We start from the raw sequence: 16,482 nt of genomic DNA on the forward strand, positions 1-16,482 counted from the left end.
CTTTGATTGCAACGGGTCGGCCCGATTGCCTGTGTGTACCTGTGAACACACACCGTTTAAAATAGGATCATGGAAGTTAACAACCTCAGGTAAGTCGATGTTTAATTTAAGCCTCAGGTCAGTCGATGTTTAATTTAAACCTTCGATTGCCAGACCACAACTGGAAGGTGAACCTCAAACATTGAAAGATAGCTTTGAAAGATAGCTCAAGTCAATAATTCAGGCGGTAAAGATGAATAAATGGGAAACGCTGCATATTCGATCGATCAACGGATTGATCTTCACTTACCTCCATAGACAATTCCGAACTGCCCGGAACCTAACACCTCCTCAGAGAAGATCTGATAGACAGAGCTGATGTCCTGGGGTGAGAAAACACATAGTGAAGCCCCAGCCCGCACACACACACACACACACACACACACACACACACACACACACACACACACACACACACAGAAGATCTGATAGACAGAGCTGATGTCCTGGGGTGAGAAAACACACAGTGGCTCCTAAAGAGGAGCTGTTCATGTGGGTGAGGAGGATCAGTGACTCTTTAAAGAGGAGCTGTTCATGTTGGTGAGGAGGATCAGTGTCTCTTTAAAGAGGAGCTGTTCATGTGGGTGAGGAGGATCAGTGTCTCTTTAAAGAGGAGCTGTGCATGTGGGTGAGGAGGATCAGTGTCTCTTTAAAGAGGAGCTGTTCATGTGGGTGAGGAGGATCATTGGCTCCTAAAGAGGAGCTGTGGGTGAGGAGGAACAGTGTCTCTTTAAAGAGGAGCTGTTCATGTGGGTGAGGAGGATCATTGGCTCCTAAAGAGGAGCTGTGGGTGAGGAGGAACAGTGTCTCTTTAAAGAGGAGCTGTTCATGTGGATGAGGAGGATCAGTGGCTCCTAAAGAGGAGCTGTTCATGTGGGTGAGGAGGATCAGTGGCTCCTAAAGAGGAGCTGTTCATGTGGGTGAGGAGGATCAGTGTCTCTTTAAAGAGGAGCTGTGCTTGTGGGTGAGGAGGATCAGTGTCTCTTTATAGAGGAGCTGTGCATGTGGGTGAGGAGGATCAGTGGCTCCTTAAAGAGGAGCTGTGCATGTGGGTGAGGAGGATCAGTGGCTCCTAAAGAGGAGGTGTGGGTGAGGAGGATCAATGTCTCTTTAAAGAGGAGCTGTTCATGTGGGTGAGGAGGATCACTGGCTCCTAAACAGGAGCTGTTCATGTGGGTGAGGAGGATCAGTGTCTCTTTAAAGAGGAGCTGTTCATGTGGGTGAGGAGGATCAGTGTCTCTTTAAAGAGGAGCAGTGCATGTGGGTGAGGAGGATCAGTGTCTCTTTAAAGAGGAGCTGTGCATGTGGGTGAGGAGGATCAGTGTCTCTTTAAAGAGGAGCTGTTCATGTGGGTGAGGAGGATCAGTGGCTCTTTAAAGAGGAGCTGTTCATGTGGGTGAGGAGGATCAGTGGCTCCTAAAGAGGAGCTGTTCATGTGGGTGAGGAGGATCAGTGGCTCCTAAAGAGGAGCTGTTCATGTGGGTGAGGAGGATCAGTGTCTCTTTAAAGAGGAGCTGTTCATGTGGGTGAGGAGGATCAGTGGCTCTTTAAAGAGGAGCTGTTCATGTGGGTGAGGAGGATCAGTGGCTCCTAAAGAGGAGCTGTTCATGTGGGTGAGGAGGATCAGTGTCTCTTTAAAGAGGAGCTGTTCATGTGGGTGAGGAGGATCAGTGGCTCTTTAAAGAGGAGCTGTTCATGTGGGTGAGGAGGATCAGTGGCTCCTAAAGAGGAGCTGTGGGTGAGGAGGATCAGTGTCTCTTTAAAGAGGAGCTGTTCATGTGGGTGAGGAGGATCATTGGCTCCTAAAGAGGAGCTGTGTGTGAGGAGGATCAGTGTCTCTTTAAAGAGAAGCTGTTTATGTGGGTGAGGAGGATCAGTGGCTCTTTAAAGAGGAGCTGTGCATGTGGGTGAGGAGGATCAGTGGCTCCTAAAGAGGAGCTGTGCATGTGGGTGAGGAGGATCAGTGGCTCCTAAAGAGGAGCTGTGCATGTGGGTGAGGAGGATCAGTGGCTCCTAAAGAGGAGCTGTGCATGTGGGTGAGGAGGATCAGTTGCTCTTACCTTAGTCTCCCCTTGCTGCATGCCAACAGCTAAAATAAAACACAACAACTATTTAGTCATTCATTCATTCACTGATTCATTCACTGATTCATTCATTCATTCATTCATTCATTCATTCAGTCTTTCAGTCATTCATAAGTTCTCGCCTAGTCATTAAGCAGATTCCTTGCTTTCTCTGGAGTCACAGTAGAGGGAATTTTAGTTTAAGAGTGTATATGCTCCCTTTGAATCAAACTCATAATACTTATATTATTTAAAATCTTCCTATTATCGGGAATACGAACAAAAATAATAGGGGTGGGATAAAAAATTGATTCTTCGATTTCTCTTGATCTCTCTAGAACGATTCTGTCTCGATTCAGAAATGTTCATAATCGATTTTTTTTTTATAAAAAAAAAAATATCAATGTTTTTTTTTTTTTTTTTTTTTACACATCCGTTTTGTGTTGAAATGCAAGCTGCATCGATTATTGCGTTGTCATAATTCTGACAAGAAAAGTATGTTTCTCTAATAAAAAAAATGATTTTCTTTAATTATCAAACACAAAGTAAGAAGTGATTTGAGTAGCAAACTCAAATGTTTTAAAAATCGAGATGCATCAATAATCGTTTTATCGGTTTAGAATTGATAATCGATAATCGGTTTAGAATCGAATCATAGACCTCTGAATCGAATCGAATCGTGAGGTGCCAAGAGATTCCCACCCCCCAAAAATTATATTTGAATTCATATTCATATTCATAGAAACACTCATTGTTGTAATACTTTGTCACACGTTATGTTGTGAAAAGGTTTTCTGTCCTCCCCTCACGTACAGACACACAGACACCCACACATCCACACAGATCCCCGATTCTTACCGTTGCCCGCACTTCTGGGCCCACTGCCCTGTACGGGCATCATTGCCTGTCGTATGGAAGTCTCCCAGTCACTGCCCTCGTCCCCCTCCCCCGCCAGCACACAGTACACCACCGTGCCCGTCTCCAGCTCGAAGGAATGCCCCCCTTCATGCCCCCCATCACCCAGCTGCCCCTGCCCCTTGACCTGCAGCACTGCAGACAGAGAGATCTCCTGCAGAGAGATAATATAGAATAGTATATATTAGTAGTATTAGTAGTATTGATAGCATTATTAGTAATTTTATTTTTTGACTGTAATGTATACATATAGGTACGATAGCATGTATGAGTGGATGTATTTATTATATATTTGTTTTCAGCTTAAGGCAATATTGTATCACTACAGTCAAGGCAATAAGGCCCATCAGAATAAAGGTTTGTGTGAAAGTCTTGTTTACACACCTTGTAATACTTATTCCCAAACTCAGTCTGGAAGAGGGTGATGCTCTTGCTATCCAGGACCCAATAATGCCGTTTCCTCTGAGACACACACACACACACACACACACACACACACACACACACACACACACACACACACATACAGAGAGAGAGAGAGAGTTACTTTATTACTGCTAATTTATTGATTTAAAGTTATACTAATGATTTATAGATAATAAGAGGGTGTGAGAGAGAGAGAGTATGTGTGTGTGTGTGTGTGTGTGTGTGTGTGTGTGTGTGTGAAAGAGAGTGTGTGTGTGTCTGAGTGTGTGTGTGTGTGTGTGTGTGTCTGTGTGCGTGTGCCTGTGCGTGTACGTGTGCGTTTGTGTGTGCGTGTGCATGTGCGTGTGTGTTACCAGTGAGTCTGTGTTGGTATAGTGCAGCAGCCAGCCTTTGCGTAGAACTCCACTGGCTGTTCTCTTAGTGTGTCTGACAGACTGAACGACTCGCATGAGCGGGATATTACTGCTGAAACAGGGACTGGGAGAGAGGGAGGAAGAGACAGGGAGAGGGAGAGAGAGGGGGAGAGACAGAGAGAGAGAGAGACAGGGAGAGAGAGGGTGAGAGAGAGAGATAGAGAAAGACAGGGAGGGAGAGAGACAGGGAGAGGGACAAAGAGAAAGAGAGAGGAAAAAAAGAGAAAGGGAGAGAGAGAGAGAGAGTGAGAGGGGTTAAATACCCACTTGTAAAACCTTGACTTAAGTGGGCACAGCTGATGTCCCTTTTGTTTAAACAATTATAGTTTCAATAATGATGAGTACAAACATGTGGTCTGTAAAGAACATGTATTGAGAGGGGGTTGTGGTGTGGTACCCGATCTGTGGGCACGAGGGTGCCTCCTCTGGTTGGGGCAGGGTACTGCGAGTGCTGGGGGGCTGGAAAGACTCGTAGAGATCATTCACTGACTCCACGCTGGACTCCTGGTCTATGTCCATGTCTCTGTTCACACCCAGGGCTGATTCTCTGTCTGGAAGGGGGGGGGGGTAACACTCATGGGTAACAGTGGCAGATCAACAGCACTCCTCTGTTCCATAGGCAACTATACCACCAAATGACAACGGGTTGTTATGACAACAGGTGGGCATGACAACGGGTGGGCATGTTAGCAAGCTTTTATCAGCGCCGACTGAAAAGCCTTTTAGGTAGTTTGATTGCAAGTGTAAAACCAGAACACCTTACTGGTGCTTTAATAGGGTGAAAAAGTATTTTTATTTGTAAATAACATTTCAGAGATGGTTGGTAGAAAGGAGCCCTGGAAACTGAATAGCATTTACTAATCTCTAGACCCAGTGTTGCATATACGGTCATAATTAAGTGATTATTAGAAAAAATGAAATTCAAGTCAAATTCAGGTCTTTAGAACATCACCTTAACCAAACCCAACCCATAACCCTAACCCTAACCCTTGACCATACATTTTAGTAAACAGTTTCAGCAGATAGTTTGTTTATAGTCTGAGCATCTATAGATAGTCTATAGGGACCATCCAAATAAATAGAGATCAATATTTCATTTGGTTGTGTCATAAAGGAGAGACCTACCTGCCCCATTGAGGACCCTTGCCTCTCCTAGACAGTCGTTTGGAACATGCGGTGCACATCGCCGATGACAGTTAAACCTGCAGTCTATAAAGCAAACACACACACACACACACACACACAGACACACACACACACACACACACACACACACACACACACACACACACACAGACACACACAGACACACACACACACACAGACACACAGACACACACACACACACACACACACAAACACATAAACACACACAGACACAGACACAGACACAGACACAGACACAGACACACACACACACACACATACGTACACAAACACACACACACACACACACACACACACACACACACACAGACACAGACACAGACACAGACACAGACACAGACACACACACACACACACAGACACACACACACACAGACACACACACATAAGTCCCACTGATTGGCACACTGCAGGCCTTGTCTGAGTACACACATGAGCCAGCCAAATGCTTGTAGGTGTCTGCTTGAGAGGAAATAACTTTCCATTTCAACACGCCTGTATCAGTTTAAATATATATACTAGTACTATACTATACTATATATACTATACACACACACAAACACACCCACACACCCACACACACACACACACACACAGACACACACACACACACACACACACACACACACACACACACACACACATACACACACACACACACACACAGACACACACACAGACACACACACACACACACACACACACACACACACTGACCAGTGCACTGCAGGCCCTGCCTGAAGAGGCCCTTGAGCAGCCTGTGGCAGTACTGGCAGACGGTGGGGCGCGTGTAGCTGTGCACGTGGAAGGTGTGGGGCAACTGCACCCCGCCCCCCCACGCCGCCGTCCGCCGCACCCAACAGCTGCTCTGAGACCTGGAGCTGCTGGGCTTCGTCATGCTGATCTGGGGGGGGGGATAGAAGGGCGGGGGGGGGGGGGGGAGAATGGGGTTAAGACAGATGCATAGAAAGGGGAGTGGAAAGATGGAGAGATAGGTCGAGTTTGCAAGTTGAAAATGTTGGCCTATTTTAGGAGAAGAAACATCTTTAATTGCAGCAAATGTGAAAAACTTGGAGGCAGGGAGGGGGAGATAGAAGAGATGAGATGAGCAGTGGTGAAGTATTTCAGTGAATCTTACAGTGGCAGGGTTTCTGTATCGCACTCTCTGCATCACTATCAAATCATATCAGCACTGTTGACTCTGAAATCTTCAGTAGATAAATGTGTTCTCAAAATGTGTTCTGCGAAAATAAGTCATTTTGGTCATATAGATTCAAATGTAAACAGAAGCACACACCTCCTCTAGACTGCCCCCTGCCTGTGTGGAGAGGGATGGCAGGCGGGGCCGCCCCGGTGGGAACAGAGACAAACTGGACCTGCAGCGCCGAGACAAACCACTGCAGTCACTGGGCAGCTGGAGAGCACAGCGCTTATGGAAGTCCAGATAACAACCTAGAGAGAGGGGAGGGGGGTAAAGAGAGGGGGAGGTAGGGAGAGAGAGAGAAAGAGAGAGAGGGATAGGGAGGGAGAGAGAGAGGGGGAAGAGAGAGAGAGAGGGGGAAGAGAGAGAGAGTGGGGGGAGAGAGAAATGGGGAGAGAGAGAGAGATAGGGAGGGAGGGAGAGGGGGGGAAAGAGAGAGAGAGAAGGGCAGAGAGAGAGAGGAAGGGAGGTAGAGAAAGTGAAGGAGGGAGAGATAGAGTGCAAAAGAGGGAGATTGAGAGAGAGGGTGGAAAGGCAGACACAGAGCAAGACAAAGGAGAAATAAGGAATTAAAAGAGTGAAAACATGTCAGGAAAGCAGGGACAGTAGAGTAGAAAGAAGGCGAATTGGAGAGAGAATGACATAGACGTCAGGTAGGGATCAGTCAACAGGAGAGAGAATGACATAGACGTCAGGGAGAGATCAGGAGAGAGAATGACATACACGTCAGGAAGAGAGATGTGTACAGGAGAGAGAATGACATAGTCATCAGGAAGAGATCAATAAACGGGAGAAAGAATGACATAGACGTCAGGAAGAGATCAGTAATCAGGAGAGGTGCTGTAAAGTGCAACACATGAGTGCTGCTGATATTAGTGAGGGCTAACACAAGCTAACCAGCAGCTAATCTTGCGTTGGGTGTTCTCAGTGTGCACACTTACCTTCACATTTTAACCCTTGCCTAACCAGGCCCCAGAGCATCTCTCCACAGTGATGACAAAAGGTAGGGCTGCGATATGATTGGACCACCAGCGAATGAGGGCGGAACTTAATTGTTGTTGCAGAGGCTGAGGCTGAGGGATGGGAAAGAAAGGTGCAACAGATTATACACATTCATTAGCAGCCACATCGGCTCCCTGGAAGTCAAACCCACAATCTTGGTGGTGTTAGCAGCTTGCTCTACCAATGACTACCAGTTGAGCATCTGTTGTCTAATACAGATATGAACACAAACTACTGACACACACTGACAAACACTGAAACACACTGAAACACACTGACACACACTGAAACACATCGACACACACTGACCTGCGAGTACCACTTCCACCAGGTCCCCGTCCTGCAGTGTGTCCTGTTCTGTGAGTTTACGCAGGAAGTTCTCATAGCCAGGCTCATGGCGAAACAGCAGCAGTTTCTCCCCCAGACCAATTACACTCACCTCTGGAGCCTACCGACCAATCACAGCACACATAAGGATCAAATGACTGCACAAGCAACCAATCCCATTCACCTCTGGTGTCTATATATCAATAACAGCACACAAACAGTAATGATCGCATGACGACAGAGACACCAATCAAACTCGCCGGGTCTAATGACCAATGATGACACACGGACAGGATCTCTTGACCTGTTGAGCCAACTGCACATCCATGACATCACACAGACATGGCTCATCGATCTCTAGTGGCCAATTAGAACACATGCTGCCCAGTCACACATACCAATAGAATCAGTAGATCATTCATAACCCACCAACCAATCACACTCCCCAGCTGATGTCTGTGTCATCACACACAAACCAATCACACTCCCCCACTCAGTGCGGGCACATGATGGCAGCACTCCGATCCCATCCGATTCTCTCCATGGGGGGTTAACTGCTCTATCTCAAAGCACATGGCAGTGACAAATCTAGATCTTGGCCGCGTCAGTTCAAATCAAATGCGGAATGTTTACATCTGCTACCGTTGATTATACAGTAAATACGTTGTGAAATGAAACAAAAACACACCACAGTTAAAGTTGTATTAGTATTGATTGATTCACATCGATATGAATGGATTACATGACTAACAACTGGTGGAAAAGTAATATGAAAATATTTGTTCACTGAATTAGCGTTCCAGTTTCAAAGTTTCAGTTTCGGTTTCAGTATTTCAACGTGAGAGGGAGCACAAGAACTGAGCGTCTAGCAGCGATAATCATATCATAGACATATATGATGCATGTATATGTCTGTGGGCACGATCTCAAGCACGTGCAAAAGTTGTTGTTGTCCAATTTGAATCTAGATTCGAGAGACACATGCGCGCCCAGTCCAATTCCCATGCGGAATCGAATCGTGTATCCAGGGGTTTACATCGGAGTCCAGTCGGACTCAAGTCGGACACAATGAATCTAGATTTGGGTTAGACACGTGTCCAATCTCCAATTTAAATCGGACTGAAATCGGAAATTGGACACATGTGTCCACACTGACTGATGAATTTGTCATATCACACCAACCAATCAAGCCTGGATACCAGCCTGAACTCCGCCCACAACATTTTTGGTCTGGGAGATTCAGTCTGGCTTTGAGCTAGTTGGGAGAGATTCAAGTTTTCGGAAAAGTGATCTGACCAATCAAATTGTAAGGGCGGGCTTTATACGTTGATGGACAGATGACCAACCAACACTTGAGTTGATTAGATAGATCGATTATAGATCGAACAAAGATGGCGCCGTCTCTGGAGCTTAGTGGGACATTTTTTATATGTTTTAAGCTATCTACACGACTTTTTTATGTCTACATTGACTCGGTTAGTTGTGTATGTGCAACACGAATGTTGCCGAGGATTATAGGTCTTAACTGAAGCGCTCTAGACCATTATTGATAGGTTATTGCTAACGCTTAAACAAAAAAATCCATTGAAACAAATAGTAGCTAGCTATAGCCTTGCTGCTAATAAGTATGTGAGCAGGCATATCTCACAGATATTGACAGCGCATTCATATTGAAAGAGGAACAGAGAAACACGATCAAGGCATTTGTCGATCGAAAATATGTTTTTGCCGTCCTTCTTACGGGATCCGGTAAAAGTTTTAATGTATCAGATGGTCATACTATGTTGCTCTGATTAGTTGTAGGTATCCAATTGAGCGAGGAGGCATTTTTTTCCCTGGTTCGTTCCAACACGCCCCATAATCACAGCCCAATGGCTCAGCATCAGACTCATATTCTGACTAGAATTATGAGTATGACATCGTCAGGCTAACCAATCACACTCCCCCACTGATGTCTTTGTCATATCACACCAACCAATCACACTCCCCCACTGATGTCTATGTCATCACACACCAACCAATCACACTCCCCCACTGATGTCTATGTCATCACACACCAACCAATCACACTCCCCCACTGATGTCTATGTCATCACACACCAACCAATCACACTCCCCCACTGATGTCTATGTCATCACACACCAACCAATCACACTGATCTATCACACTGACCTATCGCATTGCAGAACATAGACCTATTATGGTCTCTTATGTACTACCTTGAGGCTCAAGCACGTTATATCAAACCACAAACACATTACACACCCTTCACCACATCCCATCCGAGAGAAAGAGGGGCTCCCCAAATAAATGGGCTCTGCATAAATCCATCCTATTTTGGCATGTGTGTGTGTGTGTGTGTGTGTGTGTGTGTGTGTGTGCACGCGTGTGTCTGTTATGCACTGTGTAGCATTCAACCCACAGAGATTAAAAGTCACTGACCTCTAAGTGGTTCACATCAGAAGGCAAATTGGTTCACATCTGATAAGCATTAACACATGTTAACAAGTATGTTGGCGGTATCTTTGCCTGCTGCCAACGCTGCGCATACTACAACGCATTCCCACACGAACACACACCAGTACATCGATACAATCGTTCAGTGTGTGTGTGTGTGTGTGTGTGTGTGTGAGTGTGAGAGAGAGATAAAATGTGATGTTATCTGATGCTATAAACTGTGAAGCAATCACGCCACTGGGCTCACCATCCAAAACACTTGATAAGCATCACCAAAATCACAAGTGCTCTCTCTCTCTCTTTCTCTCTCTCTCCCTCTGTGTGTGTGTGTGTGTGTGTGTGTCTGTGTAAAGGGCGCGCAGGTGGGTGGACATTCTATTTAGGCTTTCAGTTGAAGAAATCAAGCCAGTAAATGTCAGACTGGTTTGCTTCTCAAACGACAGAGTTGACAATGATTCAAACCCCTAGCGGGAAGGGAGCGAGTGGGTGGACTCCACACACACTTCACAGAGAGCCTGTCGCTTAAGAGCCCACTGACGCACATGCATATTATGCACAGAAATAGCAGGAAATTATGTGAGGTGAGAAGAAACGACCCGTGCGTCCGAACCGTCCAAAGAAACGGCGCCGCTTTTTTTATCGAAGGGATTTTATGAAACCGCCATGATCCAACAGTGCCACGCTGAGGAGAAATTTGTTGCGACATTTAGGAGAACAATTCTTCGCCTCGGGAAGATGCATTGAGTGTCTACTTAGTATCCCCACAACAGTATGCTACCATTGCCTTTAACCTTTCAGCAAGATTATGTGTGTCACTACTGTTAACATTAGTCTAAACTTACACCAAGTAGCCTATTGGCAACTGGAGCAATGATCTGTTTTTCCCCCCCGAAATACACAGAACTATGTGCTAGACCAGAAACATCTATTCTAGAAGATGTCATAACGGTGTGTTTGTACACAACTCTGCAAACATTCTTATAGGAATCGTAGCAGAAAGACAGGATGTTATGGGTACAGAAGACCACTTTCACCATTGTTGGGCAACATTTTCGTTTCTCTCTATTCTGCCAAAACAATGAAATATCAGGCAGTAAAGCATTATGTACTTAGCTAGCATTATTACTTAAACAAATATTGTTAATGTTTTTCACTAAAATAGTGCCTAAGATTCTTGGCCTATCAGCAGTTTCTGGGCACTGTGATCTGTGCAGCTGTACTTGCACAGGTGTACAGGACAGATGGCGTCACCATTCACTGCATCACCATTCACTGCGCAAACGCAACAAAATCATGAATGGGGAACTTGCATGCTTGTGGACAGATATATTGTATGGGATGGGGAAACGGTAAAAAAAAAAAAAACAAGTGTTTTGTCGTCTGGCTGTGTGTGAGCGGTTCTTGCATGTGGGCAGAGATTGGGTGTGTGCATCTGTGAAGTGTCTGAAGTCCGTGTTCGTCTGTATGTCCTGTCCTGTGCTACATACAAATGTCTGTGGTGTGGAAACTTCTGCCGAAGATCAAAGGTGGAACCTAAAGTAGCGGGGGAAGCGAAGCGAAGCGAAATGGTAAGACCAGAGTGTAGACTCTCTTTCACACCCTCTCTTTCTCTCTCTCTCTCTCTCACACCCTCTCTTTCTCTCTCTCCCTCTCTCTCTCTCTCTCTCTGTGTCTAAGCCTGTGGTCGGAAAGTTAGCAGCAGAAGCTGAAACCACACCGCCCCCCTAGCCTGATGCAGACTCCCCTCTTACATCAGAGCAGAGGCAGAGAAGTACACATCCATATACACTGTAGTAGGTCCTCTCTTTCTCATATATATATATATATATATATATATATATATATATATATATATATATATATATATATATATATATATATATATGTGTGTGTGTGTGTGTATGTTTATATATATATATATAATGTGTGAGTGTGTTTATATACCGGTATGTATATATATATATATATATATATATATATATATATGTGTGTGTGTGTGTGTGTGTGTGTGTATATATATATATGTGTCTATAAAAATGCAGTCCAGGTCTGGTATGGTGTGAATGTGTTTTCTTTGCAGATCATATGTGCTGTAGGTATTCTCTTCAGCGTGCCTTGACACGTTTAACTGAGACCCTATAGGGCCAGACAGACATGAGATGAAAGACTCGAAAACCACAATAGGTCTCCAAGGCCTCGCAGTTTTTGATTTAAGACTCAAAGAAGAGGATTCCACAGTGCTGAAAACTATTGCGACGACACATAATAAATATGTTATATTTTGAGATCAATCATTTCAGTTGAGAATAAAGGCAAAGCTGTTACAGGACTGGGGCTTACCACAGTACAATACACTCTGGCCAGTGTAAAATGCAGCTGTAGCAGTAGACCCTCAAACCAGTGTTAAATGCAGCTGTAGCGATCGACACTCCGTCCAGTGTTAAATGCAACTGTAGCAGTAGACACTCAGACTAGTGTTAGATTTCTTTTGGTAGTGACGGACAGCATGCAATTTGTTAGCGGTAAGCTTCATGTGTTAATCCCAAAGCCTTTGCATTTCTAGCCTTTTCCAGTAGCCCTTGAAATCCAAGAAGAACAGAACACCGAATAACACCTTACCATCTTAATGGCTGATTCACCAGACTTCACCAGAGGTTAAGATTATGAGACTTAAGGCAGTGTCTTCTGATGCACCAATGTAGATGTCACTCATGGACTCTACCTTGCGTAGTCATGACTACTGACTAGGTAACCGAAGCGGACATTACTGTCTGTCACCAGACATGTTTGGGCACAAATGTGGTTCATATTCTACTAACTGAACTTTTCTAAACCTCAATAACAGAAGAGTTAGTGAATGAGATAGAGTGTGTGATGAAGAGAGAGAGAGAGAGAGAGAGAGAGTGAGTGAGTGGAAGGGATGAAGAAGCTAAACATGAAGCCCCCTTGACCTCTTGACCTCTTGTATATTTATGTAAATAAGTGAATGTGTGTGTGACCTCTGACCTTTCTCTCAATGATCTCAGCAGCGAGCCTCTTGGCCGAGCGGAAGCTGAGTCTCCGTGACGACCCTTGGACCACCTCTTTTAGCAGGCCCAGCTGGAACTGGACCACCGCCGGGCCGGAACCAGACCCGGACCTGGACCCCACAGACATGGAGGAGAAGGCTGTTGAACCGGACCCCACAGACATGGAGGAGAAGGCTGCTGTCGGGGTGGGGTGGGCAAACCAAGGGAGACAGAATGACCAGTTAAGACTTAGGAAAGGCCACGGGACTTGGTGCTAAAGACTACTGGCCTAGGTGCTAAAGACCACTGGACTTGGTGCTAAAGACTTGGTGCCAAAGACTCCTGGACTAAAGACTACTGTACCTGGTGCTAAAGACTACTGGACTTGGTGCTAAAGACTACTGGACTTGGTGCTAAAGACTACTGGACTTGGTGCTAAAGACTTCTGGACTTGGTGCTAAAGACTACTGGACTTGGTGCTAAAGACTACTGGACTTGATGCTAAAGACTACTGGACTTGGTGCCAAAGACTCCTGGACTAAAGACTACTGTACCTGGTGCTAAAGACTACTGGACTTGGTGCTAAAGACTTGGTGCCAAAGACTCCTGGACTAAAGACTACTGTACCTGGTGCTAAAGACTCCTGGACTAAAGACTACTGGACTTGGTGCTAAAGACTTGGTGCTAAAGACTACTGGACTTGGTTCTAAAGACTTGGTGCTAAAGACTACTGGACTTGGTGCTAAAGACTACTGGACTTGGTTCTAAAGACTTGGTGCTAAAGACTACTGGACTTGGTGCTAAAGACTACTGGACTTGGTGCTAAAGACTTGGTGCTAAAGACTACTGGACTTGGTGCTAAAGACTTGGTGCTAAAGACTACTGGACTTGGTTCTAAAGACTTGGTGCTAAAGACTACTGGACTTGGTGCTAAAGACTGGGTGCTAAAGACTTCTGGACTTGGTGCTAAAGACTCCTGGACTAAAGACCACTGGACTTGGTGCTAAAGACTTGGTGCTAAAGACTACTGGACTAAAGACCACTGGACTTGGTGCTAAAGACTTGGTGCTAAAGACCACTGGACTTGGTGCTAAAGACCACTGGACTTGGTGCTAAAGACTACTGGACTTGGTGCTAAAGACCACTGGACTTGGTGCTAAAGACTACTGGACTAAAGACCACTGTACTTGGTGCTAAAGACTTGGTGCTAAAGACTACTGGACTTGGTGCTAAAGACTTGGTGCTAAAGACTACTGGACTTGGTGCTAAAGACTTGGTGCTAAAGACTACTGGACTTGGTGCTAAAGACTTGGTGCTAAAGACTACTGGACTTGGTTCTAAAGACTTGGTGCTAAAGACTACTGGACTTGGTGCTAAAGACTACTGGACTTGGTTCTAAAGACTTGGTGCTAAAGACTACTGGACTTGGTGCTAAAGACTTGGTGGTAAAGACTACTGGACTTGGTGCTAAAGACTTGGTGCTAAAGACTACTGGACTTGGTTCTAAAGACTTGGTGCTAACGACTACTGGACTTGGTGCTAAAGACTGGGTGCTAAAGACTTCTGGACTTGGTGCTAAAGACTCCTGGACTAAAGACCACTGGACTTGGTGCTAAAGACTTGGTGCTAAAGACTACTGGACTTGGTGCTAAAGACTACTGGACTAAAGACCACTGGACTTGGTGCTAAAGACTTGGTGCTAAAGACTACTGGACTTGGTGCTAAAGACTACTGGACTAAAGACCACTGGACTTGGTGCTAAAGACTTGGTGCTAAAGACCACTGGACTTGGTGCTAAAGACCACTGGACTTGGTGCTAAAGACTACTGGACTTGGTGCTAAAGGCTACTGGACTTGGTGCTAAAGATGTTTGGACTTGGTGCTAAAGACTACTGGACTTGGTGCTAACGACTCCTGGACTTGCAGACATCCCAAACAGGTCTAGTTTTTGACTTGCAGACATCCCAAACACGTCTTGTTCAAAGGAAGTTGTGGTATAGCTGGTTGCAAAAATGTATGTCATGTGTGAAAGGTGTCAGGATTTACTCAGCTTCGGCGTGTGTCGTTTCAAAATCTGAAGACAGAGGAGCTCACAGGAGTGTTTCAGACAGGGGGTGAATAGAGATGTACAGTATGAGAAAAATTATGTGTTTTTGGAACATTAAAGAATTAAAATCTATTCTTCTAGACCCCAAAAATTAAATCATGGACATTGAAAATGAGCGAAGTAGGTCTTCTTTAAAGTTGTATTTGGCCTTTATGTAATTATCTTACCCAAGTAGCGCTTCATGTGGGGTGGTCTTGCAAGTCAGAAACGCTGTGTGTAAATTGACCTTTAGCATTGTGGCTCAGCATGAAGCTACACATGAGGCCCCAGACAGATGTGAGGAGAGAGAGAGAGAGAGAGAGAGAGAGAGAGAGCGATATAGAGAAAGAGAGACAGAGAAAAAGAGAGAGAGAGAGAGAGAAAGAGAGCGAGAAAGAGACAGAGAGCGATAGAGAAAGAGAGAGAGTGAGCGAGCCGTAAACCCTAACTCGACTTCTAATTGTGTGGACAACATTTGCTGTTGTGTGACTTAATGATATGTTATTTATATGATGCCAGGATGACCTCACTTGCTGTTACGCAAGCTTGATTAGCCCACTACATCACCCTGTAACACAGCACATCCCCATCACCAGGGGAAGGTGTGATGACAGGAGGAGCCCAAAGGTTACGCTCTGCTCTCTACTTTAAGGGTCGACACTTGTGCTTTTATGCAGTTCTGCTAGATCACGACATCCAGTTTTATTCTTGAAAAGATGCTCAAGATGGACAACTGTGTCCCCTGATATGCATTACCGTGTTGTGAAACAACAGTAGTGTACTATGTAGCAGCTTATCATGCACTTTTCAAAACATTTTCTTTAAATGCCTTTTTTTTTCTTCATATTAACGGCTTGGAGTTTTTATTTTAGCAGGTTGTGCGCACAAATGTGTCTTAGCACGCCTATATCTATTCTCAGTCTTTTCAAATAATCTGTGGGTGAGAACGATGGTTCAGCTAATGTGCAAAAGCCACACATGAACCCTGAACACACACACACACACACACACACACCCTGCCCCTATTGCTGTCTGTCTGTGCAAGAGAAGAACACTGGATGACTGTAATTTTAGCCAGGAAGACACACTTACTTGAGATTCCGGAGTCCGAGCTTTCAGAAGAGGGTCTGTTGCCTGCCATTCTACCTCCCAAAGTGTGTGTCTGTAAATATGTAAGTGTGTGTTAGGTGAGGTCTCTTGGGGAGAACTGTGTGTGTGTGTGTGTGTGTGTGTTCACTGTACGCTTCCTCTGGTGAGAGCTGCGCTGGTAAAACAAGAATTGAAGGTGACAGGAAGTTGCTTGCTTTTGTCATCTCTCTTTCATGCTCTCTCTCTCTCTCTCATCTTGGCCTCCACCATCGTGAAGTTTTTTCTCTC

General features: G+C 45.1%; 1 protein-coding gene across 1 annotated transcript in view; it reads right to left on the reverse strand.

Annotated features, from left to right (window-relative positions):
- The window catches only part of prkd4 (protein kinase D4), a gene marked incomplete at both ends in the record, with an annotated part of 19,286 nt that extends 3,040 nt beyond the window's left edge, over positions 1 to 16,246 (reverse strand). The window contains 14 exons of the mRNA XM_080859937.1: positions 1 to 39; positions 290 to 362; positions 2,100 to 2,128; positions 2,961 to 3,171; positions 3,402 to 3,479; positions 3,797 to 3,920; positions 4,254 to 4,407; positions 4,982 to 5,065; positions 5,741 to 5,927; positions 6,321 to 6,475; positions 7,166 to 7,297; positions 7,536 to 7,674; positions 13,018 to 13,217; positions 16,198 to 16,246. The exon at positions 1 to 39 is cut by the window's left edge and continues 68 nt beyond it. Of these exons, the coding sequence (XP_080716063.1) occupies positions 1 to 39; positions 290 to 362; positions 2,100 to 2,128; positions 2,961 to 3,171; positions 3,402 to 3,479; positions 3,797 to 3,920; positions 4,254 to 4,407; positions 4,982 to 5,065; positions 5,741 to 5,927; positions 6,321 to 6,475; positions 7,166 to 7,297; positions 7,536 to 7,674; positions 13,018 to 13,217; positions 16,198 to 16,246 (1,654 nt within the window). The remainder of the gene's footprint in view (positions 40 to 289; positions 363 to 2,099; positions 2,129 to 2,960; positions 3,172 to 3,401; positions 3,480 to 3,796; positions 3,921 to 4,253; positions 4,408 to 4,981; positions 5,066 to 5,740; positions 5,928 to 6,320; positions 6,476 to 7,165; positions 7,298 to 7,535; positions 7,675 to 13,017; positions 13,218 to 16,197) is intronic.
- Positions 16,247 to 16,482: the final 236 nt, after the last annotated feature.

Source organism: Sprattus sprattus, assembly GCF_963457725.1.
Source record: "Sprattus sprattus genome assembly, chromosome: 21".
NCBI classification, from domain to species: domain Eukaryota; kingdom Metazoa; phylum Chordata; class Actinopteri; order Clupeiformes; family Clupeidae; genus Sprattus; species Sprattus sprattus.